This window comes from Daldinia caldariorum, assembly GCF_022478825.1.
Source record: "Daldinia caldariorum strain CBS 122874 unplaced genomic scaffold F4812scaffold_7, whole genome shotgun sequence".
Lineage (NCBI taxonomy): Eukaryota > Fungi > Ascomycota > Sordariomycetes > Xylariales > Hypoxylaceae > Daldinia > Daldinia caldariorum.
In genome coordinates this window covers 947,953-975,563 of record NW_025953043.1, presented here as the reverse complement: position 1 = coordinate 975,563, position 27,611 = coordinate 947,953, and the positions used below count along the sequence as shown (strand labels likewise).

Below are 27,611 nucleotides of genomic sequence, written 5' to 3'. Positions count from 1 at the left end.
GGTAACCCTGTTATAAGCGGCATGGCAGCATGGGCCTTTGTTGCCGTTTGTTAGGTACTTTAACTTTGTCTTAAGCTCCGACGAATAAGGCAAGCAGCTCCCCTCTTACCTTGATACAGGTAGGTACCGACTAAGCCTGATAGGTACCGACCACCTAGGTATTGTACCTTCTATAGATACCTATACTTATAGGGAGGTATGATCAAAACCTTAACCCTCCGTTCCTTTAAACAGGCACGTAGCTATTGTCAACCCTCAGCTTTAAAAAACACTATTACCGAGAACTGGCTTGAAGCTGCGGTTAGCCTTGCCATGGCGAGTGCTTTCAATATTCATCCCATTGGCCGTTTCAACGGCGAAAGCGAAGCTGTAAAAAGACCCAAGGTAAGTTGTCTTACATATCCCATCATAGCTCTATTATCAGCTTTTGTATCCCGCAGTCATAAGTTTACATGACATGCATGAAGAAAGGCATTCTCAATAACCTTTTCCCCCGTGATAGGAAATAGCATGCTTTTCTTACGATGACAAACGCGAGTTTCACCTGGATGATCGATCCATGCAGTGGTATTATCCTCCCACGCTTGGGGCCGATCTATCTAAAGGGTTCGATCGATTTGATAAGCACGATGAGTCCAAGGACGAACATATCGATAGTCTGCTTAAGACCATCATGGCTCACGAAGAAGAGGAAGGAAAGAAGATCGATGCACACTTCGTCACTTGGCGTGGTATGATGACCAAGGTATATATTGACCTCAACTCACTATCAGAGAATTTACCGAATTAACTTTTATAGATCATGTCGGCGCCCTTCGATGATCGGGATGGGTATGTACCTCAGGCTTATAAGTGGTGTCTGCTATATCCAAATTCTAACAAAACATCTCTCTAGCTTTGAGATGAATGCTACTCTCTACCAAGTGCGCAATTCCAATACCCCCCACCCCTCATCCTATGAACTAAGCTGATTATATATATTGAAGGATTGCATGTATGGTTAAATGATTATCACTAGCGGCGTTTCCGCTAATTTGATAATAATAGCTTCATCGAAGAGAATTTCGCTTATGGGCAAGCCAAGCAACAAGAACAAAGACAACAACAACAGTCACGTCGAGGACAGAGGTTCTCGCCGGATGTCATGACGTATTGGGGTAAATGAAATAACACCTTTGAAACATTACATTAGCTGATCCGGTTCTAGGTTACAAGTTTGAGGCCTTGTCTTGTCTCCCTCGCCCCTGGGGAGAGGTCAGCAGAGAAACTATCGAGAATAGAGACGAGCTGGTTGTCAATAATAAGGCTCAATACTGCTCCGTGGTTCGTACTGGAATTGGGAAATCAATCTTGTGTCTGGGAGGTGAAGTTGATGCCAGTAAGTCTTCACTTTTGATACAGGGTTGCAACATTTTAGGCTTATGTCGAAAACCAAGTCTGGGACTTCAAGCCTGAAGAAAAGGGTGCGCCGATCAACTGGATCGAATTGAAAACCAGCGTCGAAATCCGCGATGATAGAGGCATGCAGAATTTCGAGCGGAAGCTCATGAAGTTCTGGATCCAGTCTTTTCTACTGGGTGTGCCAAAGATCATCGTAGGGTTCCGCTCGCAGAACGGCATCCTTACGAAACTCGAAGAAATTCAGACGGCCAAGATACCTGAAACAGCTACAAAGCGAGGCGTGAGAAGTTGGAACGCAAATGCGTGTATCAATTTTGCCAGCGCCTTCCTGGAGTGTAAGGTCGACTAAGATTCATTCACTGATCATATACGCTAATTAATGCGGCCACAGGGTTAAGAAATACTATCAACGATGAGGGCGTTTGGAGGATAAGAAGACAACCACATTCGGGGGTCATTGAGGTGTTCAAAGTTGAGGAAGTTGGTCACGGAAGAATTCTCACAGATGACTTCATCAACTGGCGCATAAAGCTAAGCCTTAATAGCAACGGTGGTGGTGGTAGTTCCTGAAGCGGTTTCATCTAGGTAATGAGGTCTACTCAAGCTAGATAGGGGTAGAATATGGATCTATGCCATCTATAGCGCCGGCTCGTTTATAGATACCCCAATCATGATTCTATGCAATTTTATAACCATCTATCGTATATATCCCGTCCCATGCAGACCCAATTTTGTATAAAAAAAATATCTACTTGTTTAGCTTCACGTGCATCTTGCGCCGCGTGGGATCAAAGTTGGTTCCGTGCTTGGGGTTTCCGTAAGCCCGTTCTCTGTGCGCGTTATTATCGTTTATACTGTCTAGATCGACCTCGAAAGCCATGCGGTTGAGGAAGTTGCAAACCTAGGTAGCCATGTATTAGTAAAAGAGACGAAATAAAAATAAAAAACGGAAGAGAGAATTAAGGAGCAGAGCATAGGTAAGTATAGAATAGGGTATCTTACAGGCTTGGCGTGCCACCGCCCTCCCCCCACCTCGAACCAGCCCAGGTGTCCGCCGAGCGAGGTGGTGCACAGCACGGTGTACGGGTTGACGGCGGCCTCGGCGTAGGGCAGGGCGAGGCGGGAGGCGATGGGGTCGTCCTCGGCGTTGATAGCGAGGAGGGGCACGCGGACGGCGAGCAGGGCGTCGGAACTCGAGGCGTCGCGGTAGTAGGCCTCCTCGGTCGGGTACCCCCACGTCGGGCACTGGTAGGCCCGGTCGAACTCGTACAGGTACGTGAGGCTGAGCAGGTGCGCCGTGTCGATGTTCGTGTACTTGTCCAGCTCGTCTTTGTGCCGCGACGAGAGGGCTTTCATGGAGTCTGAGAGAGGAGGAGGGGGGAGAGGTTAGGGTTTTTTTTTTCTGCTTTATGGGATAGAAGAGGGGGAATGGAGGGGAGGAAGGGGAAGGAAAAGGGAAAAGGGGGAGAGGAAAGTGCTTACTGCCGAGAGCACGCTGGTAGATGTTGTGTCCGATGAACGAGCTTTGTAGCATCTTGGACGATATGTGTAGCGCCCAGGGGTTGGCTACTACGACAGCGGCTTTGAGGGGGGTTGTGGTGCCTTCCTCGCCGAGATACTTGATTTGTTTGAATTAGTATGATTTTTCTTACTCCTATTCCTTGATAGAAAAAACTTACGTTGGTAAGGATGCAAGCTCCGAGCGAGAAGCCTAGGCCGAATAGGGGCCGGTTGGGATATGTTTTGGAGAGCCATTTGATAGTCTATGTATACGTTAATATGAGCAGATAGGTACCGATGATGGGGTGTTTATGTATAGGTATATAGTAAAGGGTAGGGGGGATATCGACTGCCTTACCTGTCTGACATCCCAGGTAGCACGGGCGTTATACAATAACCCCGTGGTAATCTTACTATTGGCGCAACCCCTCGAGTTAACGACGCAGGCCTCCCATTTCCCACTATCGATCAGCGGAGCGATAGCGTATCTGAGATACACCTCGTGAGAGCCCCCGGACAAGCCGTGAAGGATAACCAGCATAGGCCTATCGTCATCCGACCCGAGAGCCGACAGCTCGTCGTCGGTGAAGTAGGCGGTCCGCGGGGGCAGGGTGTCGTCGGCCTTGTCCCTCAGGGCGGGGTCGGTGACGGCGAAGTCGACGGCGAAGCTGCCGTTGAACTCGGCGTGGTCGGCCTCGAAGATCTTCCGGCGGTAGTGGAGCGGCGGGCCGTGGGACTTGGTGGCCGTCCACATGGTCTGCGCGTGCCCGTTGAAGAGCAGCGGGTTCAGCTGGCACGGCGGCACCGTCGCCCGGCATATCTCCAGCAGGTCCGTCTCCTTACCGTCCTTCCCCTTCAGACCCAGGGACTTGGGCGAGGTCGTGAAGTTGATATGGGCTCGGCCGAACCACTCCATTTTTGGACCGCTACCTACTGCTCTTCCGTCTTACTCCGAATAAGGACTGGCGATCTTCTTAAAAGCTATAATATCATACGTTATGATTTTATCATGTGAGTCAGAAATGATATATATATATAATTACCTAGTATAAAGATGAGGTAAGTTACAGCATATATATATTAAAGTGAAGACAACGGCAAAATGTCCGCCGTTCGGTGCTACTTGTCTTGTTTCGCCCTCCACTTACCTCGGTTCATACCCCGATTGGGTAACTGTGGTCCTACTCGAGGATGTCGTCGACCGAGACCCAAGCGTGCACGATGAAATGTAGGTGGGATATGCGAAAACTAAAACCATGCCGTATGCATTTTATAAGTTGGATTATGTTAAGAAAAGATTCTAATTACTTACACCACATTGGGTGGGTACATAGAGTACCTATAGCCTGTAGGTTAGGTAGGTATTTAGATAAGATGTAGCGTAGCGTCTCTTTTCTTTCCCCTTTGAATTGACTTGTTGAGCAGTGGGCGATGATACTTATTATGATACGTAGTAATGGCACACTAGTAAACTGGGTGAAACTGCAAAGCCCGAGAACCACTGATGTCATGCAGCGTTTAATGTTGTTGAAGAGAGATTATAGTAGGTAAGTCCCTTACTTCAATTCTAAAGAGTTTGCTCTTCTCTCTCATAACAGGTAGGTACCCAAGGTATAGCAACATTATCTTAAATTATGTATACATAAGGCTTAGTACACAGTATAACTTGATATTAATACTTACATAGACAAGCTGATAAGGTAAAAGATAAGATAATATGAAAGTAACCAAGTATTTACGTGAGCGAAAGGCCAAGTGGATTTACTTATCAATCACGTGAGGTTACTCCAAGCCTTACAACGTCGCGCCGCGCGCTTGTAACTGATCACCTACCATTAACCACTTCGAACAAAATATCTAAGATATCAACCGTACTGCCGTACAAATCAACCGATTACCCCGTTCGAACGTAAGATATAATTGCGTCCCTATATAGTATAGGGATGGGACTGTATAGCGCGTAGTGCAATGAAATTATGACATATCGCGGCTCGATGCCCCATGGCCAAGGCTCGGGGTTCAATGGCCAGCAAAATCAATATCCCCAAGTCGTGAGCAACGGCTATGATGCCTGGGGCAACCCACAGTTCCAGCATCAACAACCTTACCAGAACGCCGTTTTCACACCTACCACACCTTATCCGCCTCAGTCGCAATCTCAGCAACACCCTCACACGTATAATGCACATCCGCAACCGCAGCAGCAGCAGCAGCAGCAACCACAAAATGCGAACTACCTGTTTCATTCGTACGACCCCTCCCTCGATCAACGGCCGACAGGTATTCCACCTTCACCGCAGAACGGCGTAAACTTACATACCATGCCACACCCCGCCCAACATACTACTCCTCAACGCCAATATGTACAACAGCAACCAGAATGGCAGCACATGCCACCGCCGATGTCCATGCCGATGCCCTCCCCGTCCTATCAGACCCCCCAACCACAAATGACCCCGATGACACCGGTACAGCCCCAGAGTATACATCACCCTCAACATCAACATCAGCAACGGCAACAATTTCAGTATCAATTCCAACAGCCATTCTCCCCGCAGCAACGCCAACAGCAGCAGCAGCATCAACGACAATACCAAACCCCTGTACATCGACATGCCAGCTCTCCCGTCACTATCCAGTCCCCTCAATTGCCGCCACAGGTTGTACCGCACCCTGCTAATAGACATGTGAGTATGGCTGCACGGATTGACCAACGCGCCAGTCCTATCTCTGCAAGCCCTCGACTTGGTACTCGCGGCATTGCGAGGAGTCCTAGTGTTGGATCGCTAAGGTCGCCTGCTCCGACGCCGGGACTTCTACCACACCATGCCGATACCAATTCCCTCTTAATATGTATCGCAGAAGAATATTTCAGTAAAGCGCGGGAGTCCACTGTGTCTATGGTAGAGAATATCGAAGCCCAAAGTCTGAACGAATATCAGAAACTTGTCGCGACAGGGTTAGGCTGTCTCGAGGCTGTCTTGGAGAGCCCAAAACTGCAATCGCGGTTGGAGGCTAGGATACGGTTTCGATATGCCAGTATATTAATCGAGGAAACGGATAATGTGATGGAGGCTGAGACCGCTCTGACCAAGGGCATCACGCTTTGTGAAAGAGTAAACACGCACTCAGTAATCCCTGATAAAGCTCGGTCACCAGCTGACTATTTGTATAGAACCATCACAACGATCTCAAGTATGCCATGCACTTCCTTCAGATCAAACTGCTCTTTTCACAACAGAAAGTAAAGGCAGCTATGATTGCAGTAGATGGCCGAATAAGAGATACAGAGGTGTACGTGCTCTACTCTTCTTAAACGATATGGCAGACATGTCTCCTAACTTGCAGCAGGAAGAAGCATTACCATTGGATTTACGCATTTCGCTTTCTTAAGGCTTCCATGTATCTACAGTCTGCCAATCCCGCCGAGACGCATGCACTCGATAACCTAAAGGCCATTGCTAACCTAGCTAACCAGAGGAATGAACATGCTATCTCCGTGGCAGCCTCATTGCTTGAAGGCCTTAGTCTTCTCAGGACCATGAAGGAAGATGCTATAGTTCGTGTACAAGCCTGTATTGCCCAAGCTTTAAAATATCAGTTTGAGGATTCGGTTCGCATACCCCAGCTCGACGCTTTAGCTCTCATGCTAGATCTCGCCTGCAGCTTGCACCAAAAGTCGGTCCAAGGAATCATGCAGAAATTGAAGAATCTCCAGGACCACATGGATACTTACATGAGCGACAACTCTTGGTATTCCATAGACTCGCAACTCCTCCTACCTATTCGGAATAGCAATATACTAACAATCAGCCACGACACGGCGGCTATACTAAGGCCTGGACCCGAGGGTGATCGCTACGACTATCTAGTCATGTCGTTCTGGAGCAAGTTGGAAGCATACAATGTCACGTAAGAGAACTGCCTGCCTTTTCTCTTGCATTTCTATATTTCTATTGTGTTATTGTTATCTGCTAACAGCGGCACTAGGTACACTTATAGCGGCCTTGCGCTACTATACCAATCTCCTCGTAATGACAAGAGAATATTCAGGCTCTGGGAGGAAGCCGTGACCCAACTTCAAAAGAGTAAGATGTTCTGATGCGTTCTTCTCTACGATTTCTCACATTTAGAATAGGTGGTATTAGACTACGAGGCATACCAAATTCGTTAGCGGATGCCGTTACCAAAGCAGACTGGCATAGAGAATGGATGTGCTACCTGTACATTCTCCAGGGACTACACTTTGCAACTCACACCCGGTGGCCGGAAGTTAAGAAATGTGTGGCAAAACTGGAAAATATGGTCAAACCTCCGCTGGGGGCCATTGTCGTGCTGTACTCGACCTATCTTGCAGGTGTATACCATCAAGGGACCGGAGATTTAAAAACCGCCAATTCGATTTTCGGCAACCCAATCTTTAGCCTAGATAACGACAGCGGAAGAAGTGGGAATCGAAAAGCAGCCGAAGTCGACGTGTCGCTGCTAGCTACGTTCAACCGAATTTGGATCATGCAGCACCCGGATTACCGAAACGACCGATTGACGCTTGAGCTCCTGGAGCAACTCCGTCCGCTCTGCAGCGATCACCCCAACGTAGAGATCCGCACGTCGTACAACCTGGTGCTAGCGGCGGTGCAGACGAACCCGCCGATCCCGATGACAGCGGTCAAGATGCACATATCGACGGCACTGAATAGCGCGCAGTCGCTGGGCAACGTGCACACGCTGTCGATCGCGCTCAACGTGATGCGGGCCAAGCTCTTCCAGAACATCGTGGGGGACCAGGCGCTCAAGAGCGCCAAGGCGGCCTCGAACCAGGCGAAGCGGAGCGGCAACACGCTGTGGATGAGCGTGGCCGACGGGATGCTCGCACAGAGTTTTGACGTCCAGGGGCAGGCTCAAGAAGCCCAGAAGGCGTGGGGCGATGCGACGCAGTACGCGCAGCAGACTTTTAACATGATGGGGCAGCAGGAGGGTTCGGCGTCTTGAAGAAGTAGAAGGAGATGATGATGATGACAACGAAGAAGTTGTGGGGTTAGTTTGCGGGTTGCCGGTACAGCAGATCCGGATGATGGATGGATGGGTAGGGCAAAAAGCAAAAAAAGGGGGCGTTTTATTTATGCATTATGTATAATACTATAGCACTGCATCTCGGGGATCGTACACGGGTAGGCGGGCGATATGATACTACTGCTAGGTATTGCCCGTGCGTGTGTGTATGCACCTCTAATGTATGTTGTCTATATGTATGTGCAAGTTTAGGGCGTTTGGCAGGTTAGACCAGGTCAGGACAGGTCATCACAAGGAAAGGGGGGGGAATGGGGCGGAAGGGAAAGCGAATTGTCACGTTTCTTGGTTGGGTTGGTTTGGTTTGGCCATGTCAGACGGCTTGATAACATAACAACAATATACCCTCTCGTCTTTTGATTTACTTTTACGTTTTTCTTTGTTTTCTGGTGAGAATATAGATGCTAGGTACAGTACACGACATTGTTGTGGGGGGAGGGGGGGAACTTTGGTATTTCTCCAGGAGTATAGGACCGTGTTAGACTTGATTATGTCGTGTGGTGTGGTATTAGAAGGGGAGAAAGGCACCGGGGAGTTGTACAATACTATTATTATAGGGGGATATGTAAACGGGTGTGTATGACGAGACTCAACGTTGCTCTGCATACAAGAGCCGCTCCAATTTTTTTGTTCATTTTTTTTTTCTCTCTTCGAGCCTTGTTCTGACGGATCGAAGCATCGAGGGCTCCGGGCGCGGGAAGAAGAAAAGAAAAGAAACGGAGTATGGACAGGATATGTCGCTCACCTCTGGGCTCACCGGTGGTGGCGGTATACAGTACATAGGACTGGGGTCCTCGCATTGCTGCTACCTTACCTAACCTGGGTACATGCCTAGATAGATCTGCGTCTGGCATACGAAGACGAAGAGGTATGTAGGATGACTCCGACTGTCCCGCCTTTTTGGGTTTATGGTTGATTTTAATAATGATGCACCTAAGTTCTACATACATATACATACCTAGGTACCTAAGCTATTGTGCTATGCTACCTATATGTATGAATATAGATGCGGATGCGGATGCGGATGCGGATGTGGATGTGGATGAAAATGGAGACGGAGATGGAGATGGAGATGTGGATATACATGCTGCCACTGCCGTCTGCGAGGTAAGAAAGAAACTGGGCTTTGGGCAAATATTGACAGAGCAGAGAGAAGAAGAGGAAACCTTTCCGATCCGGCACACTTGCTAGTTGGTTGGTCGGTTGGCTGGTCGGGTTGGCCGGCCGGAGTGACTGACTGACTTCACCTGACTTGCTGCGTGGAGTATAGAAATAGGATAGGTAGGCGAAGAGAAGAAGAAGGTCTAGATGGTCTTTTGCCTGCCAAGGGTTGATTATATGCCGTATGTATAAGAGATGCAATGCAATGCACGCACGCACGTAGTAGTATGTACGGCCGGCTTTATCTATAATATCTACGGAGTATATAATTACGTTAGGTACGTATGGTACGTGGGAAGCTCTTGGCCAGCCGGCCAGCTAATCAGGAGGTTCGTTACACGGATGGGAAAGAGGTTGTGAAGTTTTTTGGTAATTGTAAATCACGGGCGATGGGGAGGGGGGAGAATTGGGGAACGGGTTTCGGAACGTCGGCCGAAAAGCAACAAGAGATACTACATAGTAGAGAGAATAGAAGAGTTAACTACCTCCTATGGAATAAAAAGGGGGGGAATAACTTGAGCGGTACAGTACTTTTGAGTTGTTGTTTCCGGGCGGTCCCGGCCCACGTGGTGAATTACCGTTTTGCAATCATTACTTGTTGGTTAGTTTAAATGTGTGTTTTCTTTTTTTGTCGTGTTGCGTTAGAGGCTATTCCCAGTCGGGAGCTGGTAAGAGTTTAGCTAGAGTTATTTATCTGTTAAGCCGAGGTGCAAGACGGACGAGATGAAAAAAAAAAAAAAAAAAAAAAAAAAAAAAAAAAAAAAAAGAGAGAGAACAGGATAAGCGAGTTAGTAACTATGAAAGGTAATTAATAACCGAGCCAGCAAGCAAGCAAAGGAAAGGAAAGCAAAGCAAACAAGTAAATGAAGCAAATAGCGTATAATCGTATGTAACAATAAATAGGTTATAAGATAGGAAGATAACATGATTAATAAGGATAATAATGATGACGACGATAGTAACGACGACGAACGCGGAGTATTCCGTATATTAGGTACTTATACTATCATTACATGGAGATAAAACGAGGTGGACCCTTTTTTGGTTTAAGCCGTGGTCTAACTACTGTATTAGGTACATAATAGTTGATTTGATAAGGGTATGTCATTTACTTCATTTGTCAATACTTACAAAGCTGCTTTGCTAAATACGGGTTTTGCGACTGACATGCGATTGTCTGCCGCATTACCTGTAGTACCTAAGGGAGGTAGTGTGCAATACATTACTAGCAGTTATGGGGGACCCTATGTGCTTTTGCCCCTAAAAGTTCCCTACATCGGTAGTAGACAATACATTAGAGGTAGGACCCTTCCCTTCGTCTCGCGCGCGTACTAGGTTAGGTACCTTAGATAGGTACCTGTACTATATAAAGTACATGGCATATACTTACCAGGTAGGTAAGTACCTAATAGCTTAACCCGGCCCACATCCCAAAGACCATTCCACGCCCGCTCCGCCGGCTCGAAGTGCCTATATACGATAACGCAACGGCATACCTAGTACTACGTACTACCTTAGGTTAGGTTAGGTATGTACCTAATATACTACACTACCTAATTATATGCAAGCCGGGTTAGATCACCGCGGCCGACCAGTCCCCTGGGTCCCCACGGTGCAACCCTACGCCGGCTAAGCGGTGCCCTTGTGTATTTTCAATACCTACCTAGGTACCTAATATATCTGCTCGGTTGGGCTTATACCTGAGGTAGGTAGGTATATTATATGCCGTGCACTATATATTAGGTATTGTAAGCGGTACTTACTTACTACGCACCGAGTGTCTTTTTGATTAACTTTGGGGCGGGGGGGCGCGGTAGTAGGTTTATTTATATATTATTAGTATCGATTATCATTATGTAGTATAAACCGTAGTGTGGTGTAGTTTAACTATACGAAGTAAATATATACATACATAGGAGGTAGTTATTTGATACATAGAGAACATACTATGTACCTATATAGGAGAAAGAGGGGGTGAGGTAAGCGTGGGATATCTGTATCTAACAGGAATTACATTAATAGTTTACATTTTCGTCATACATTCTCTCCTTCTATTCATCTTCATCTTTTTTACCCCCGGTCCAAAATACGACGTTGGCAGCAGCATCAATATACCCTGCTTTTTTTTTCTTGTATATTATTTTCCCACGAGCTAAATATAATACCTTAGGTACCTAGGTACCTAACATAGTGGAAAGAAATAAAAAGCTATTATCGTTACCAAGTCTCTCTGTGCGGTGGCATTATAAGGTAGGTATCATAGTCGTATCGAAAAGATGTGTTGTCATGTCGGGCCATGACGCCCACCAACTTGGGATGGGTATCATCCAAACCCACCCACACATACGCTATATACACGCGCGCGGGTGCGAGCAATCTGAACCCCTGCGATTGGGAAAGGGTTTAGAAACCAAGATCCAGCAGGGAGCGGAGTTAAGGCGATCTTCCCTTTATGTGCGTATGTGTGTGTGTGTGTGTGTGTACATAGTAGGGGGGGAAGGTGGTTTTTCTCTTCCGCGTAAGGTATTTATTGTACGCTACAATAGTTACCTCCCTGCCTTGCAGCTTTTGGCTTGTTTGTCGTCATCCGTAGCCCGGGAGTTCTTCGGCGCATCCCACCTATCTACTAGGTACCTAATCTAGCTGTCTAGTAAGTCAGTCGTCTAGGACTTTATGCTGTGTGTCCCGTCTTCACATAATATTAACGGCAATGTCGGTCGAGAATTCTACGCCGCTCAATGGGAAAGGGGGAGCGGGGGGGATGAAAGCAGGTGAGGCGGCATATATAAACTTCCAACGGCGAATAACAAGACAGGAGAAGGAGACGGCGGTATGTATGGCGGGGACGGTGTGGTTACCCAACCGGACGCCTTCGCTTCTTTTCCTTCCTCATCTACCGTCAATGGATGGATGTGTCGTGTGGCGCACGCCGTATAAGGTACATATCTACCTCCTAAGGAGGTAGGTATCATATAATATTAGACACCGCACCTGGGTCCGTAATACAGCTAGTTAGCTGACAGCACCGTGCAACGTGGTTTTGAACCTCGCTGCAGTCAGCCTACATATATCTTATAGCCTTTAAACTTAGCCTTAGCTACCTACCTAGACCTGATAATGCACCTCCCTACATGAGAGTGTGTATACCTAACGTATACGGATACGTACACGGATACGTATATGGTATTGTATATCTGTTCCTACCTACCTACCTACATAAGTATATCCTAAGCCGACGTTGGGAGTAGCCCAGACCCAGACCCAGCCCTAGTCGGTTAAGCTGCTCTACTACTTTTATTTTCCTGATTTCCTTGATTTTTTCCCAACCCCACGCTAACGGCCGTAACGACTTCTAGCAACCCGGTTTCGTATCTCCGAGTGGGGGGTATCGATTTCCTTTTCCGTATGGCTGCCATGCCAATGCCACGCCATGCCATGCCGTGACATGGGAAGGGGATAGAGAGGGAGGGGGGGGGTTAGGTAGGCCCTCGTACGGGCTTACTTTGCAGCAACGGGCTAGACCTCCGTTTTGGGAACTCTTCCCCGGCCGAGAATTCAATATAACCACGGAGGAGCGAAACACGGAGATCAAATTTGGGTGGTGTGTTTCCCTGCAGGAAAACGTGACCAGCCCTTTCTTCGAGAAGGAGGGTTGAAAGGGGGGAGGTGGAGGGGAGGGGAGAAATTAAAAGAACCGCTGTGGCGTTGGCTTCTCGCGTGGCAGCAAAAATTGAATTATGATCTGATGCCTATCTAACCGCCGCTCTAAGGACGACATACCTTGACTTCGCCGCACCATTGGATCACGCGCCCATGACAAGATTCCTAGCCTCGGCCAACGCTCTCTTGTCGTCGCTGCCTACCTCAGAGTGACACAATCCACCCTCAATTAGGCTTAATTATACTCGAACGATCCTTCAAATTTGGCCATGGCGCGTATACGCACGTTGCACAATTAGCTTCTTGGGTATTACTTTGTTGGCTTCAGTGTCACAAGTGGAAGTGTTGGGTCAAGGATAACACACGACTGTTATATCAAAATGAACTTTTATTCTTTCCCCCTTTATCGACTGACTCTTCCACCTTCAGCCTCCTCGCTTTATTCCATCTTTCGTATGTAGTCATACGACGTATGCGTGCTTTCAAATACGATAAATAGGGGTATAGTACAGGGTATAACTACTTATAAACAATAGACATGAAACTGAGACTTGGTAACCAACTTTAAGTCCTGAACAAGTGAAAAGGATACTCGATATGTAGTTGATCCAAACAGGCAGATAAATCATTCAATGCAAAAACCAGGATATCCAAATCTCATCACCATGCCCGCCTTCCAAATGCTTTGCGGCCGTTCAAGACATGCATATAAAAATCAAAACGCCCGCCAGGATGCTACCCAATCCCAACCAATATTGGGCTATATAGTAAACTGGATGTAGATCTTTAGTCGAAGGTCGGAAATGTTATAAAAGTCGCTATTGTAAATGAACTCGGCCATTGCCGAACTAGGCGTGATGCAGAAGAGGGTTGACCTAAGAGCATATAATTGAAGCGTTGGTGGTCGTCGCTCCAGGTGAGCCAATAAGGGGCTCTCCGACTAAGAGAGTTCGCCGTCATGAGATCGGAAGAGTTTGAAAGCGATATCTCCGCCTTTTCCACGCCATTCGCGCCGTAAGGATGTCTCGCAATGAAACCGAAAAAAATAATGCAAACCGACCGAAAATGGACCATAACGGTCTCGATGCTAAGTTCGAATAAGGGGTATGGCGCAAATCGTATCGTACAAGTATCGCAAGCCGACACTTCCAACTCTCCAAATCAGCACCCAAACCAGACTCGTCGCTCCTCGTTATTTCTTTTTAAAGCCGACGACCCTAGTGCTAGCGCGAGCGCCACCAGGATATTGATATCCCCGCTTGTGACGTATCCATTAATATTAGGCACTACTTTTCATATTTGCCAAACATGGTGGCCGTATCTTCAAGTTAGCCCGAACGGGCTCTTAACTGTATAGATATTCTGTCGGTGAAGCTATTCGGCTCGAATGAGTTTAATTTTTTTTTATACACGCGTATGAGGTCTCCTATGCATTAAATATGAGCATCGCGGTCATTATTTCTCTTTGGGTGCAGTAATAGAGCAATACCACCTGAATAGGTAGCACGGTGCTTATTACATCCATGTGCATGGTAAAAAGCAATGACAAATGGTAGTAGAGGTGATTGGTTAGAGGGCGTATACATACGAGTCTGTTTGCCATGGTCGACAAAGAATATCGCGAGGTAAATCATGATGTTGCCAGGTCGGCATACTACCATTAGGTGCCCGTTTAATATCGGACATGGGCATCATTGGGGGAGGACGGCTCGTTGGGGGCGGTGGTTGTCGCGGATAATCATCATGCGAAAACCTCATCCTCTTAGAGGAAAAGCCATTGAGCAGTTCGGGAGATGGATGGCTGAGCTTCGTGGTACGCGGTGAGACCGACGTACTTGAGGCGCTCCTAGGTCTTCCGAAGTCCATTGCACCTGGGTGTGACCCAAGTGACCTAGATAATTCGTGCTCAGCCGACGAAGCCACCGGGGATGTATTATGACCACCACGAGGGCTATATTCGGAGTTAGTACATGGGAACGCAACATCTCCTCAACAGGACCAATTTCCTAGACTTACGCATTCTTGAACTTGCAGACCCTGCCGAATTTCTCACATTGAACACATCGAGGATAATCGGGATCGCACTTTATCTTCTTTTCCCGGCACGTGAGGCAAGCTATAGCAAGTCGCTTTCTTGGCTTCCCAGCCTTCGTGACTCCCCAGTGGGCATTAACCGGCTCTCCATCGATAACCGTCTTGCAGTGAGTTCCATCATCGTAGAAATAACACAACCCTTCACCAGGGACCTCGGCCTGCTTCACAAACCGCGGTAAAAAGTGCGTTCCCGTCCAGATCTTGGGGCCTAATCCGTCTTTTACCGGCGCACCTTCAGGGGCAACTGCGCTGGCCAGAGTCGGTGAGTGACCTGAAGGATCCAGACGCATTTGACTTTCCCTCTTGAATACTGGGCTTGATTCATAGCCATATCGCTGGCCCAAGGGAGGGAGTGGCACACGCTCGCTAACCGGTCTGAAAGGAGGACTTGGCGGCCGGGAATCGAACACGTACTCCCGTCTTGAATCGCCCCACCTTCCAGACGAAACAGGCTCGGCTTGCGGTGCGCGATGCAAGTGATCATACTCGCGAGTAGGAGACCTCAGCGGACCGGGAAACTGAGAAGCAACCGAGGGAAGCGTTGGCCGCTCCACTTCCGGCCTCGGCTCATAGACGCTGCGAGGCTGGCTCAAGGAAGGGGATCGGTTTGGAAAATAAGACGAACTTCTCGAGTGCGGCCTATCTAACGGAGAGTGCGCACTGTGAAGCGGGCTTGGTCGATCCGGGAGAGGAGAAAGTGTCGAGCGGACATGGTGAGGACCGAATAAACTACTTAAAGACGGGAGTTGCTGTCGAGGTGCACTGTTGATATCTCTTCGCGTTTGACTATCCTCTATATCTCTGGTAGCCATATCTGATCGGGTGCTTGGATCATAGTTAGACATGGGAGGAGAAATAGGTGCAGGAGGATTCCAAGCTGGTTCCCCGAAAATCCTAGGAGTGGGAGTTGATGAGCTCGGGCTGACCAGGCCAGGAGGTGTATTAGGAATGGCGGATGGGCGATGAAGTTCTAATCTGGTTTGTATCCCCATTGAGATCGAAGGCGAGTTTAGATAATTCCTTACAGCATATCAAGCTCAAATTTAGCAGCTGTTTGTATGTTCGTAGGTAAAACTATGAAACCTAAGAAAAGAACGGCGTAGATGGAGATAGACGCCGAGTTAGTCGAGAGGGTTTGGGTATCTGCCGGGTAAAGGTCGTCCAGCGGCGCAGTTGGCAAGTACACACGCGCCCACCCTCTGAGCTGTAAGTCGTCGAGCCGAGTTGCTGAGAGTGGCCAGAATTTCCGGATAATTGATCGTTCAGATTCAGCGTGCTGCTGCTGCTGCTGTCCAACTGTCCAATCCCAAGCGTTTTCTAATCGTCTATTAGGCCTGTGAGAAATGCTGAAAGTGGTCTACGTGGTTGACGCCTAGATCAGATGGCGAACAGTGTCAGATTCTATAAGCTGACAGAGGCGAAGGGATAATAGAGCGCCGACTCGCGTGATAGTCAAATTTAGCCAAGGTACGATATGTATGTAAGTGAGCCTGTAAGTGAGCGTTGGTATGTTGAGGAAGTATTATCAAAAACACATGTGCCCAGCGTCGGTGAGGTTTGGATGTATAGATACAGTAAGTTAATACAGGATGTGTCGATGAGGAGATATGATTCGAGAGGGCAAGACGACCAAGTATAGGTCTTGGAAGAGAGAGGATGGATTTGGGAGGATGAGGTATTGTATGTATGTATCTCGTAACAGGTAGACTTGTAGACTTGTCACACAGACCGGGCTTTCAATGTCGTTACTGAAGTCTGGGGGTCACTTTACTGAAAAAAGAGAATACATCAGAGATGTAGGAATAACAATGTAAATAATAATATGCACGTCCCAACTCAGATCCTAAACGATTACCAAGAAACTACTTACATACTACCTCAAAGCGACTGCCTCCATACCTACTCCATGTAGTAGTATGTGTGTACTATGTAGTTATGTATCGTACTAAACCTAGACCTCCATGGCTACTGCCCCATGGCCCATAACCCATGGCAAGTACACCGGGCGACTTGGTAACGGCTAGCCCCCCTTCCCCCGGTCACAAATTCCGCGAGCTGCTCTTTCCAATTACGATCTTGCGACATCTACTACTACTTACTAGTCTACTACTACTACTACCTAGGTAGTATGTAAAGAAATACGTACAGGTATGGAAATTAGGTACCTAGATACCGGCTCCGACGGCATGGTGTTGGTTCTCGTCCGCGGAAAGTACGAAAGCACGTACCTACCTAGTCACTTACTTACATTAGATGTAGGTATGTAATTGTAATTAATGAGCGAATTGGCCCGAGTATGGCTATCGTATAGACAGGAAAGCACATGTATGGGTAACAGGTATGGGTATGAGATATGGGTATGAGATATGGGTATGGGTATGGGGCAGCGGCTCGGGTAGAGTATGTATAATACGTACATACGGTACCACTAATGACTACCGCGTAGTATGTAATGTACTCGGTAAAGGGAATAAGTGATATCAGGGTCAGGGCTAAGGTCAAGGCTAAGAAGAGGCTAGTCATTACGGGGTTACGCCGATATAGAGCTACAGGTATGTAGGTATAAAGGATGCCTGGAAATCATAGATTATAAGGTGAGAGTTACCCCCGTATTGTACATTACCGTAAATATTGGAAATTAACGATAGTAGCGTATATAAAAGTACATAAGTACCTAATATAATGAGTCTAGGGGTTTTTAAGGGTTAAGGGTTGCTATTAGTTACGGGTTGTGTTGCGAATTGTAGAAGAGACATCCATGATGTTGACTTCGATGTGGGTCGGTACCTTCTCAGTCTAACGGAGCTGATCGACAAATACAGCCAAGGTACCTCTTATGTACCTATTCCCATCATCTTGCTCCCATCGTTAGGTACTTGCCTGTGCTAGGCGGCCTGGGCCCCGTGTACCTAGTGTAAGCAAAATACATTAGCAAAGTACGGTCGAGGTACGTACCTACTCTTTTCTCACTTGCTCTTTTCCCCCGGGTACCGTAGGTACAATATAATAGGTACCTAATTAGACCTACCTAAACTCCTGGGGCAGTCGCTATGTCGCTCGATTTACCGAAGTGCGCGTTTGTCAACCTATCATCAAATGATGTATGCTTGTGAAACGTGCTATATGTACCTACCTATGGTGTAATTAGGAAGCGTAAGCGAGGGAGTACCGTCGTAATTAATAGGAATCCCAAGAGAACCGTCATTCATATACCTGCGGTTCACTTTGCTAAGCTTCCCTACCTACCTAGGTACCTAACCTATTTACCTAGGTACGCATTCTAGAAATAAATTCAGGGAAAAATAGAGGTCACCGATATGTTACCCCGTTACCCACTAACTTACACAATTAATACCTACTTTACCTACTTTACCTACCTACCTACCTACCTACCTACCTACCTACCTAAACAAATTTAAGCGCTTAGTCGGTTCTTAGCGAGCGAGGGCGCCGTACTCTTTCCGGGCTGTCTAATTCAAAGAAGAAGGGGGGAGGGAAAGCCAAGGTCTTGTATAGTAAGTCCCGTGTTCCAGACCGCGTATATGCACATACGGCTGATACATAATCTACATAAAGTAGGCGGTAGGTAATTTGGAGAGTTATCCAACTTCTTAAGATAGTATACTCCTAATACTTCCATGACGGCTAATTGGTAACGAAAGGAGCTCGTGCGCCGGCACGTAGCACTCTAGTGTGATTCCAACGGTCTGGGTGCACTAGTTGAGATAGTATCTTTTTTTTTTTTTTTTTTTTTTTCTTTGCTTTCCCATTCCCTTGATTTTTAGTCTCATATTAGTCTCTCCCCGTACTGCCTTTCTTGGTACCGGCCTCAACTACCGCGTAGGGAATAAGCTATCCTCGCTAGCACAGATCTAGCATACTGATAGCCACGAGCTACTATGTCACAGCCATCTAACTAATGCCTACCAAGGCCTACCAAGGCTTGACCATAGCCAACCGTATCAGCAAATCTACTACGGAAAAGGGTTAGTCGAGATTTCGCGACTGCATGGTCCTTTTGCAGCCGGGACGCTTGTAGCCGCGCACCAAACACTCTAAGAAGAGCCTAATATCGTAGGTTATTAATGACTGGAGTCCAGAATCCCCCTTATTAACGCTAAACCGCCCTGGCTCTCCCAAGAATCCTGTCTTCCGGAGACTAAATGCTAGCTTGATGAATCTATCAAGTTTGCAAGCCTCCTGGGCTCCTGGGCGGCTCCTGGGCTCATACGATCAGCACCCGAGGAAAAAAAAACTTGGATGGCTTGGAAGTGCTAGGCCGTCTTGGGAAACTCGTTGGCGATATACAATGCAACGCTTCCCCACCAGTTTCCACATAATCGACCCTCCTCCGGTCCTTTCGTTGTCGGCCGAGTGGGAGGAGCCGCTCAATGTACTGCGGTATAATACACAGTAGTATGCGTGCATGGAAGTAGGTAAATTCATCATCACTCGAGCTACGTAGTCGGGACGGCACCTGGGTCTTAGTCAACTCAATGGGATCAGACCTCTGGGCAAAATACCTTGTAATCCATACCACTTCATCTCCTTTCGAGCCCCCCGAAACCTGCATTCGCTAATATTCTCCTTCTAGGGAATGGGCTGATGGGGCTACGTAGGGAAAGGGATGCCGGCCTTCTGCTCCATGCCCCCGCCACACATGTAATGATCGCTGCAGAAGGGCAGAAGGCTTTTTATTTTTATAAGCCTCACTGCTGAACTGTCGCGCGTCATCTCGTACTACCGTTCATATTCGCTCATATTTTAAATATTTTAAAACAGATGTCGCAGACGTGCCGAACCCCGCCGATGCGGTAAGAAAAATGTTTGGCATTTGACAGTTACAGTGTCAGTTCGGCGGTATTCGTAGATCGTTGGACATGCCGGCATCGAGTCCGGCCGAAAAGTCCGGAGAACCAGCAGCCAGGGAAGAAAACAAAAGCCGATGACATGTGGAGAGACAATACCCCTCCAATAATAAGACGATGGTACGGGCTTGGCTACGTATCTTAGAACTAGAGGCTGCCCAACTGCGACCGGCAATTGTTTTCTATCACCGGCAGCTAAGTCGCAAACTAAAATTATCATGCAAGGGTATCTATCCATCGACTTATCAATGCTCGAATTTTATGGCAATTGAGCATGTATTGTGTCGCCTCTCGTACGGCACATTTTGCTTGTGCTACTTGGTAGGACGAGTTGGGAGCCTCACAAATCAGCTCTGTTGACAGCTCAGGGCCCCTTTTATTGGCCTATACGCGGGTCTACGATGGGGCTTAAGTGGGAAACCTAGCGATGGAGACAACCGAACATGTTCGCCACCAATTCCCTCGGCAGAAGCACGGATGGGGCACAAGCTGAATTAGTTTACCCCAGCTCGCCACGATATTTCGAGTCTGAAAGGGTTTTCCTGCTCCCTACTCCACCGCATACATACATTGATATTCTTCTCGTATGTAATATACGCATGTATGTACGGAATAGTTTATTCCATGCTCCCTAGATATCAACCAGACCATAGACTGGCGATTCTATTGACTTGATCCAGCTGATTGGGTTGAAGCAATCAACATTTCGGCGTTTCTTCTAGTGGCCACAATATCCATGTGACCGCCGGAGGGATTTTTTTTTTCTCTTTATGACCTATCGCAATGCCAGCAAACCTGGTGGCACTCGGTCAGACTAGGGGATGCAACGCGAGAGGCTCAGAAGGGTTTCCTCATACGATAACCCAAGAATGGACGCTTGCAGCTTGTCATCTCCTCAGCGCGCAGTCAAATCAAAGTTAGCGTGGTGGCAGTCCAGAAACCGGGCAAGCCACGAGCCTACTACATATGTATCTGGCGTTGATTTCAAACCGTCAGATTTAATGGATGGTGGGCCTACCTACCTCCTTTGCAAAGAGTTAGGGAGGTTCATCTTAGTGATCTATCTAGTCTCGAAGATCAAGCCACGTCTCATCATCCCGCCCAACCCATGCAGCTCCTCCGCTGCGTCATGCCCATGCCGAACAGGACACGTACAGATTAGCGAAATGACCCTCGTGGCTCAGTAATCCTCAGTGCCGAATTTTTACTAGGCTTAGCTGGTCTGATGCATACGGTATACTATGATCGACGCCCCCCGGACGTAAGGGCCATCGCTTCCTGCCCGCAAGAGCAAGGTTCTGTCACGGAATTATCAAGGATGATTGCCCCCCTGAGCAGGTCGAACGCTAGTACCCCTTGACCTGACATTGTATACTGAAGTACTTTTTCAGTTGGAAGAAGCTGAGGTCGGGGTTGTGTCACGAGTGACACATGGAATCAGAATAATTGCGGCTCAAGTCTTTTTTGACCCATTTTAGACAGCAAACATGGATCTTGGCCATCCTCCATTCATCACGATCCCATGCCAGACACGAATCGAATATCTACTAGGCACCGAATAGAAAACTAACTTCTTACTCATCTCCTAATAGATCCTATCGCCATCTAGGGAGAGGTTCAAGGGTCAATAAGCAGCAACTGTCCCGGTGGACAGTGGTAGTAGGGCGTATGGAATAATCCTTCGGCAAGGTCTCACAGAAAGTTGCAGGTAGTGTTGTAAGCGTTGTAAGCGAGAGGCGATACAGCTGGGCTGAAGATGGCGTGTTTGTTGGCGTGTTGGCGTTTTGGCTATAAAAATTGAAGGAGACAGCGAACCTAGCGGATTGGACTAGACTACCTAGGCTTCCAGACTAGTACGAAAATGAGGGAAATGGTCTATGTGAAATTCGTCCGAACTGAAGAAGGGTTAAGGGTTCCGTCGGCATTTGATCAATTGTTCCCCCTATGATCCGTGCCCCGTGTGCCGTGTTGCTCTAGGATCTTAGACGGACGCTAGTTTCAACGATGAAGGTTTTTAGTGTAGCGTAACGTATTATACAATACCTACTTAGGAGATTAGTGTGCTATATCATGGTACTAGGTATGCATGTAGCGTATATGTTGGTACGTGGTGTACTACCCTTAGGAGTAGGTAGTGTAGTGTAGTGGAAAGAAGGAAATGCCCGGGTCCGGACTTATCTTCCCTTTGACGTTCGTAATAAAACCCCACCTGTTAAGAACTAAGGATCGGCTGTTAGACAGGGCCATGTGGCTGGGTCGCACTCAGCTCCAGCTTCCTTCGCGGCTGCAGATGCTTGCCGGGCGGCGCCATGTGCCTCGTGGTCGAAGTTAGGTACCTGCTAGGGGAAGTATACATGTAGTTGTATTGTACTTGGGATGTAATTTACTTACGCAGAGGTAACTAAATCGGATGTACTGGCGAGGTACTTGATAGCTTAAATTAGGTACGTACATAGCATCATGCTAAAAACTGCTAATACCGTAGGTACCTACGTAATCTAGGTACCTATGTACCTAACCTTCGCTACCTATTCCTTGTCCCATGTGCTGAGCTACCTCTTCGAGGTCCACTGTGGGATTCCGATTCCGATTCCAATGTACTTTTGTTGATGCCGGGGAATGACATGATTTTCGCATCCAAATTGGATCCTTTGTTCGGTAGTCGCCAGTGCTACTACTAATTGCAATTGCTAATGGGTGACTATTGAGTAAGGGATTACTTACGATGGAGCTCGAAATTATTATTATTTTATTTGTTATGTTATTTTTATTTATTTAAGGGTGTTCGACTGCAACGTAGTACTTACTTAGAAGTTACTTTAGGTAAGTGCCTAGGAGGTAAGTTATGTACCTCCCAGGTAGAGGTATGGTAGTACGTAGTTAAGTATAAATCAGATAAGAAGTGGGTGAGAGAATTGAGATCGGTAAATCAGCAAAGAGCTGGAGCCAATAAAAGGCTCGATCCCTCGGCTTCTAGAAGCTAAGAACCGTTCGACGGACCGGAGCAGCCCCGGGAAGAGAACCCGAGGGAGCAAGGGTCTTGCTGCTCTCACTTTCCTCTTCAGGGCCCAACCCCGATGCTCTACCAATAGCCTTCCCAATAAACCGGATCAACGACAAATGCCCCAGACAGAAAAAAAGAGAAAAAAAAAGTTCATCCCCCTCACCTCTTACATTTCTTTTTGTACATACCCCTTGCCCACGTTACCCAGCTTTTTTAATCCCTCCACGTTACCTGGCTTAACCCAGCCAACCTACTATTAGCTGCTTAAGGTAGCTTTGCTTAACTACGCGCTGACATATTATTTATTACATTACATTACATACCAACCGTCCATGTTAGGAGCCGCTTCGCTGCAACGTATCAGTCGGGGTTGTTGGCTTTTTCTCGGGTGCCCGTCAAAGAAGCCGAGTCGCTTTTTTTTACTTACTTATGCTTTGAATCATGTTATGTGTCGTGTCGTGTCGTATCGTAACGGGCTAACCTAATCTACGCAAACCCCATCTACGTAATATTATGATTGTCGGATTCTTAATATCGTGCCGGACCCGATCTACCTCGGCAAGTCGCCTGCGAGGCAAGAAAATCGGCTTGCTTCCTTTTCGTCTCATCTTTCTTGTCGTGTTGGGGCGTGGAGGGCAGACAACTTGAACTGCTGCTGACAGCCCAGACATTTTACTTACTTGTATGATTCGTAGCGCGCATCCTAACCCATACACTACTACTACTAGGGCGAGGGAGAAGGGGGGAAGGGGGAACAATGTTGAAGGGGGACTCGAACAACTCGAGTTAGCTGCGCCGTATTAATACATGCACGAGGGGATTAAAAAAACAAATCCTTCATGCCGGGCCACGTTCTGTGACTGAGACTGGCTGACTGACTGGCTGGCTGGCTCTCTCCGGCGTTGTCGTATTGGAACCCGTCTTCTCATTCATCCCAAATGGCGGCGGATTTTGCGATATTGCAAACGGGGTTGTTTCCGCTTCGCATATATACTATGCACCTATATACCTCTCTATATGTACTATGTATGCTACCTAGACACGCATACACATAACATGCAATACCTATATACATAATAGACAGCTGTCTTATGTATACCTAAGACAGGCCCAGCAACGCAGCAATAGGTAGCAGCAATGAATAGCGAACAGCGAGCGGTAAAGAGAGACGAAGAAGCAAGCGGGCGTCCGCGGGGTCAACTCCTCGGCGTCTATTTTTAGCTACTGCGAGGTATGGGACATAATATATTTATTATAAGACGGGTATTATATTGTGGTGAACGGTAACGATTTTTTTGTTTTTCTCCTTTGGCTTTAATCTATTCACAGCGCAACCGGATAGATACAGATACAGATACAGCACAATCCTACCGAATGACATGGCAATATTTTTAAGAATATATATATAGGTATACTTGGAAGAGAAAAAAAAGTGCCCGATAGGAGTTCCAAAGTAATCCACAAGTTGGCAGTAGTGTACCTAAATCCCCCTCCAAATCTCGCGGTGGGCTCCGGATCTTTATTTTCTTACGATGTCCCAGATCCCGCAAGGTCAGCGATATATGTATATACAGTACCGACGCTACGTAATTTTAGGTAGGTAAGGTAAGGCAAGGTTAGGACCGTTAGGTATAGGTAGGTAGGTACACACTCACACGACCAAGCCTCACGAGATCTCGTTGTGTCGCGCAGCCGCGTAGGATCATGTGTTTAGATTCAGGGCTGATCGTATGTCTGTTAAATTTTACTACCTACCTCATTACATTAGGTACCTACCTGTAACTAACACCGCCTTTCTTTTCTTTTTTCTTTTCTTTTTTCTTTCCTTTTTTCTTTCCTTTTTTTTTTCCCTTTTTTTTTCCCTTTTTTTTTCCCTTTTTTTTTTCCCTTTTTTTTTTCCCTTTTTTTTTTCCCTTTTTTTTTTCCCTTTTTTTTTTCCCTTTTTTTTCCTCTACCAACCTACCTCCTACCTAACCCTTGTAGGATTTAGAAGGATTGTGCAATTGCGCGGCACAAGAACCATTGTCTGCATCTTCGGCCCGGTCCCATTGATCTGCCCTCGGATGTGGATGTTGTGCATACGCTGCTGCTGCTACTGCTTTATGAAGCCCGACGGCTGCTGCTCTAGATACAATATTATGAGAGTTTGCATTAAGGTCACATGTCCGGGACCCCTTTAGGAAATCCATACACCGAACACGGCTTCTATTATGTGCATACTATGTAGGTAGGTAGGCTGTTAATCTAATGAGGTTGCGTCTTACCTGAAAAAATGCCGGCCGCCCTGAAGCATGTAATAGTAATGAAAGGCTACTCCTAGTATCTAGTATCTAACGCCGCGGCCGCGCATAAGAGAAGAGGACCTTCATCTGGATACAATACCGGGGCTACTACCTAGACCTACGCTTAACACGCCAGAACGCCCACCCTCCCCCTCGACGCCGGCAATATCTTGCGGGAAATAGGCTGTTATCCTAAGCTGCTTACGGCATAAGCTGCGGGCGGAGGCGAGTCGGGGCCAAGACAAGCGAGAGAGAGGCTGAAGAAAGGCCTGATTAGTATTACATTCGCTCTTATTGAACGTTCCATCTCGGTTTGATATGGGCTCGTCGCACGCTAATGTAGTCCGATACAAAGTAGGTAGTGTCCGTATGTCGTCGAATTAGCACCAACCGACTGACTAGGTGGCTTGGACATGATTGCTTATTTCCGTTGGGTACCGCCTACGTAAGTCAAGCACCTAAGGCAGGTTATGTTCTAACTTGGCACGCTAGAAACGGGATAGAACAGCAATTTTCTTTCTCTCGGCGGCAACCAACACATCGAGCAAGGGGCTGTAGGTAGTAGGTATGGTATTGTATGTATTGTTGCTTGTATGAGACATCCCCCCGGAGTAGGGAGGGGGGGAAAGCTGCAGGAGCAATACCGATGCAATTTCATCTTGCAGCCGAGGCCAGAACAAAAGCGGCCGAAGCTTTGGCTTTTTTTTGGAGGGGGAAGAGAGAGAGAGAGAGCAGGGTGGATTGTTCAAGGGGCGCCCCACGATTTTTAAAAGTAAACTCGCATGAACAAGTAACTTAACAGAAAACGTCCCTGCAGAGAAAAGAAAAAAGAAGGACCTTAGGTTAGGTACCTGTTAATTAACTCCCTGGTCCACCTAGGTCCGGCATTGATATCGTGTTGCTATTGTATTCGTACAGTACGAACGAATGGTTTAACAACGAGTAATGCCGTCGCTCTCGGAGAGGGGCGAGTAGTGCCGGCCGGGTTTCGGGACTTGATTATGCACGAGGAAGTTTAATTTACTTTTTTTATTTCTCTTCCTGTCGCTCTCCTTTTTTCTTTTTTTTATTCTTATTTTATCTTAAGACATACATACTATAGGTACCTAAGTTAGTGACAGAACAGCACGAGGAGGAGGAGGGACCCCGGCATAATAAACAGGTAATAAGACCCGGGTTGGGGCGATCAGCACGTGCGGGAAGATCTTCGTCCAACGGCTGTCGCTCCCATAGGTTTTATAAAAAGCCACAAGGAAGAAGAGAGAGAGGGGGAGAGACAAGACACACACCAGGCCCGGGATGCTCATTCGTCGGTTTCGTCGTAATGCAAGCCGTCTTTTCAGCTCTTCTCTGCAACGACGAAGGGAAAGAAACCCAACACAACCCGTCCGCCCAGCCCGCCTTGCCCTCCTTTGGGGTTGCAACTGTGGCGTCATTGAGCAGGTGTTGATCAACCGGCTCGCATCGCCCTCGCTAACCTAGGAAGGTCGAATCTCGCCAAAGCCCCTAGACACGCAACCGGGACTCGGTCTGGGGCAGCTTTTGTCGTGGGAAGTTTATTAACCCGTCTTATTTATTTACTTACCTAGCATCTCCCGATGGTTGTGCATGTTCGTTCATGATGTGCATACACCGACATACATACAACGATAATATAACAACCACTACTACTACCAAGTACTGCTACTCTAGCATGACATTGGATATATTTAAGATGGTCTGTATAATATTATACGTGGGGTGGAATCGATCACGGGTTCCAAAGTGACATATCGCGCCGCATGTAATAAGCCCGTAAGCGATCTAGTTCAGGCGAGATCTTACCGAAGGGGAAAAAGAATAATAATCATAAAGGTCTTTGCCGGTCTAGATTACCTACATTCCTAAGGTAATTAGGTACGTATATGCACACATAGGTTATCTTATACGCGGGTTGCATAAGGTGAGGAGTTAGGACGGGATATTTCTAGGTACCTGAGGAAGGTATCGTATGTATTGTACCATAGGGTATTAGGAGGCACATATGTAATGCAATATAAGTTGCGTGCGTTGCGTGTGCGTGTAAGGCGGGAATAATATACGAATCCCGTAGCCGGCGGCGTTTACATGAGGTACCTAATGTATGTTAGGTAGAGGTATGTATGTGCGTATGTGTGTGTGTTGTACTTTACTTAATGTACGGGTAGATATGTACGATTATACAAAGCGGAAATGTCTTAGAAGGCTTCGCGAAGCCGTGGCAGGGTTGCCAAAAAAGCGTCGCTAAGCCGAAAATAATGAAATCTGAACCGAATCGTGGGTAGGTTTGGTCGGTGCCATTCGGCGAAACGAGGCGAGATACCCGGCTGCAGGTCAAAGCAACGCGGTGGATGGGTGGGTTGGTGGGTTGGTGGGCTGGTCGTGCGTTCGTGCGTTGCAATGGTGGTGTTGGCCCCCCCTTTTGGGGCCTTGGCCCTACGTTATGTGCCGCAAAAACCAGGGTTACAAAAGTCCCATTCGTAGCTTTAGAGTATCATTGCCGAAGACACACGAACCTCCGTGTTATTGCGGGTAGATAGAAATCACAGAACA

At 47.3% G+C, this 27,611-nt stretch overlaps 6 protein-coding genes across 6 annotated transcripts; 2 read left to right on the top strand and 4 right to left on the bottom strand.

Annotated features, from left to right (window-relative positions):
- Window positions 1-312: 312 nt before the first annotated feature.
- Window positions 313-1,971, top strand: F4812DRAFT_458865 (protein RAI1; the record flags this gene model as incomplete). Its single annotated transcript, XM_047937433.1, has 7 exons — window positions 313-384; window positions 503-745; window positions 800-831; window positions 1,048-1,157; window positions 1,208-1,378; window positions 1,437-1,736; window positions 1,793-1,971. 7 exons carry the CDS (start codon window positions 313-315, stop codon window positions 1,969-1,971), a joined length of 1,107 nt encoding a protein of 368 aa, XP_047790744.1.
- Window positions 1,972-2,149: 178 nt separating this feature from the next.
- Window positions 2,150-3,817, bottom strand: F4812DRAFT_458864 (AB-hydrolase YheT; the record flags this gene model as incomplete). The annotated part of the gene is made up of 5 exons (XM_047937432.1): window positions 2,150-2,302; window positions 2,404-2,762; window positions 2,884-3,019; window positions 3,081-3,164; window positions 3,260-3,817. 5 exons carry the CDS (start codon window positions 3,815-3,817, stop codon window positions 2,150-2,152), a joined length of 1,290 nt encoding a protein of 429 aa, XP_047790743.1.
- Window positions 3,818-3,931: 114 nt separating this feature from the next.
- On the bottom strand, window positions 3,932-4,562 carry F4812DRAFT_368287 (uncharacterized protein). Its single transcript, XM_047931897.1, has 2 exons — window positions 4,214-4,562; window positions 3,932-4,149 (listed from the first exon to the last, which is right to left on the bottom strand). The coding sequence occupies exons 1-2, from the start codon at window positions 4,410-4,412 to the stop codon at window positions 4,046-4,048; spliced, it is 303 nt and encodes a 100-aa protein (XP_047790742.1). The 5' UTR covers window positions 4,413-4,562; the 3' UTR covers window positions 3,932-4,045.
- A 315-nt stretch (window positions 4,563-4,877) lies between these two features.
- Window positions 4,878-7,893, top strand: F4812DRAFT_458863 (cohesin loading factor-domain-containing protein; the record flags this gene model as incomplete). The annotated part of the gene is made up of 5 exons (XM_047937431.1): window positions 4,878-6,017; window positions 6,077-6,195; window positions 6,253-6,813; window positions 6,892-6,989; window positions 7,040-7,893. The coding sequence occupies 5 exons, from the start codon at window positions 4,878-4,880 to the stop codon at window positions 7,891-7,893; spliced, it is 2,772 nt and encodes a 923-aa protein (XP_047790741.1).
- Window positions 7,894-14,255: 6,362 nt separating this feature from the next.
- Window positions 14,256-16,084, bottom strand: F4812DRAFT_368119 (uncharacterized protein). Its single transcript, XM_047931896.1, has 2 exons — window positions 14,809-16,084; window positions 14,256-14,743 (listed from the first exon to the last, which is right to left on the bottom strand). Exons 1-2 carry the CDS (start codon window positions 15,876-15,878, stop codon window positions 14,362-14,364), a joined length of 1,452 nt encoding a protein of 483 aa, XP_047790740.1. The 5' UTR covers window positions 15,879-16,084; the 3' UTR covers window positions 14,256-14,361.
- Window positions 16,085-16,961: 877 nt separating this feature from the next.
- Window positions 16,962-17,511, bottom strand: F4812DRAFT_368045 (uncharacterized protein). Its single transcript, XM_047931895.1, has one exon. It carries the CDS (start codon window positions 17,407-17,409, stop codon window positions 17,131-17,133), a length of 279 nt encoding a protein of 92 aa, XP_047790739.1. The 5' UTR covers window positions 17,410-17,511; the 3' UTR covers window positions 16,962-17,130.
- Between the last annotated feature and the right edge of the window lie 10,100 nt (window positions 17,512-27,611).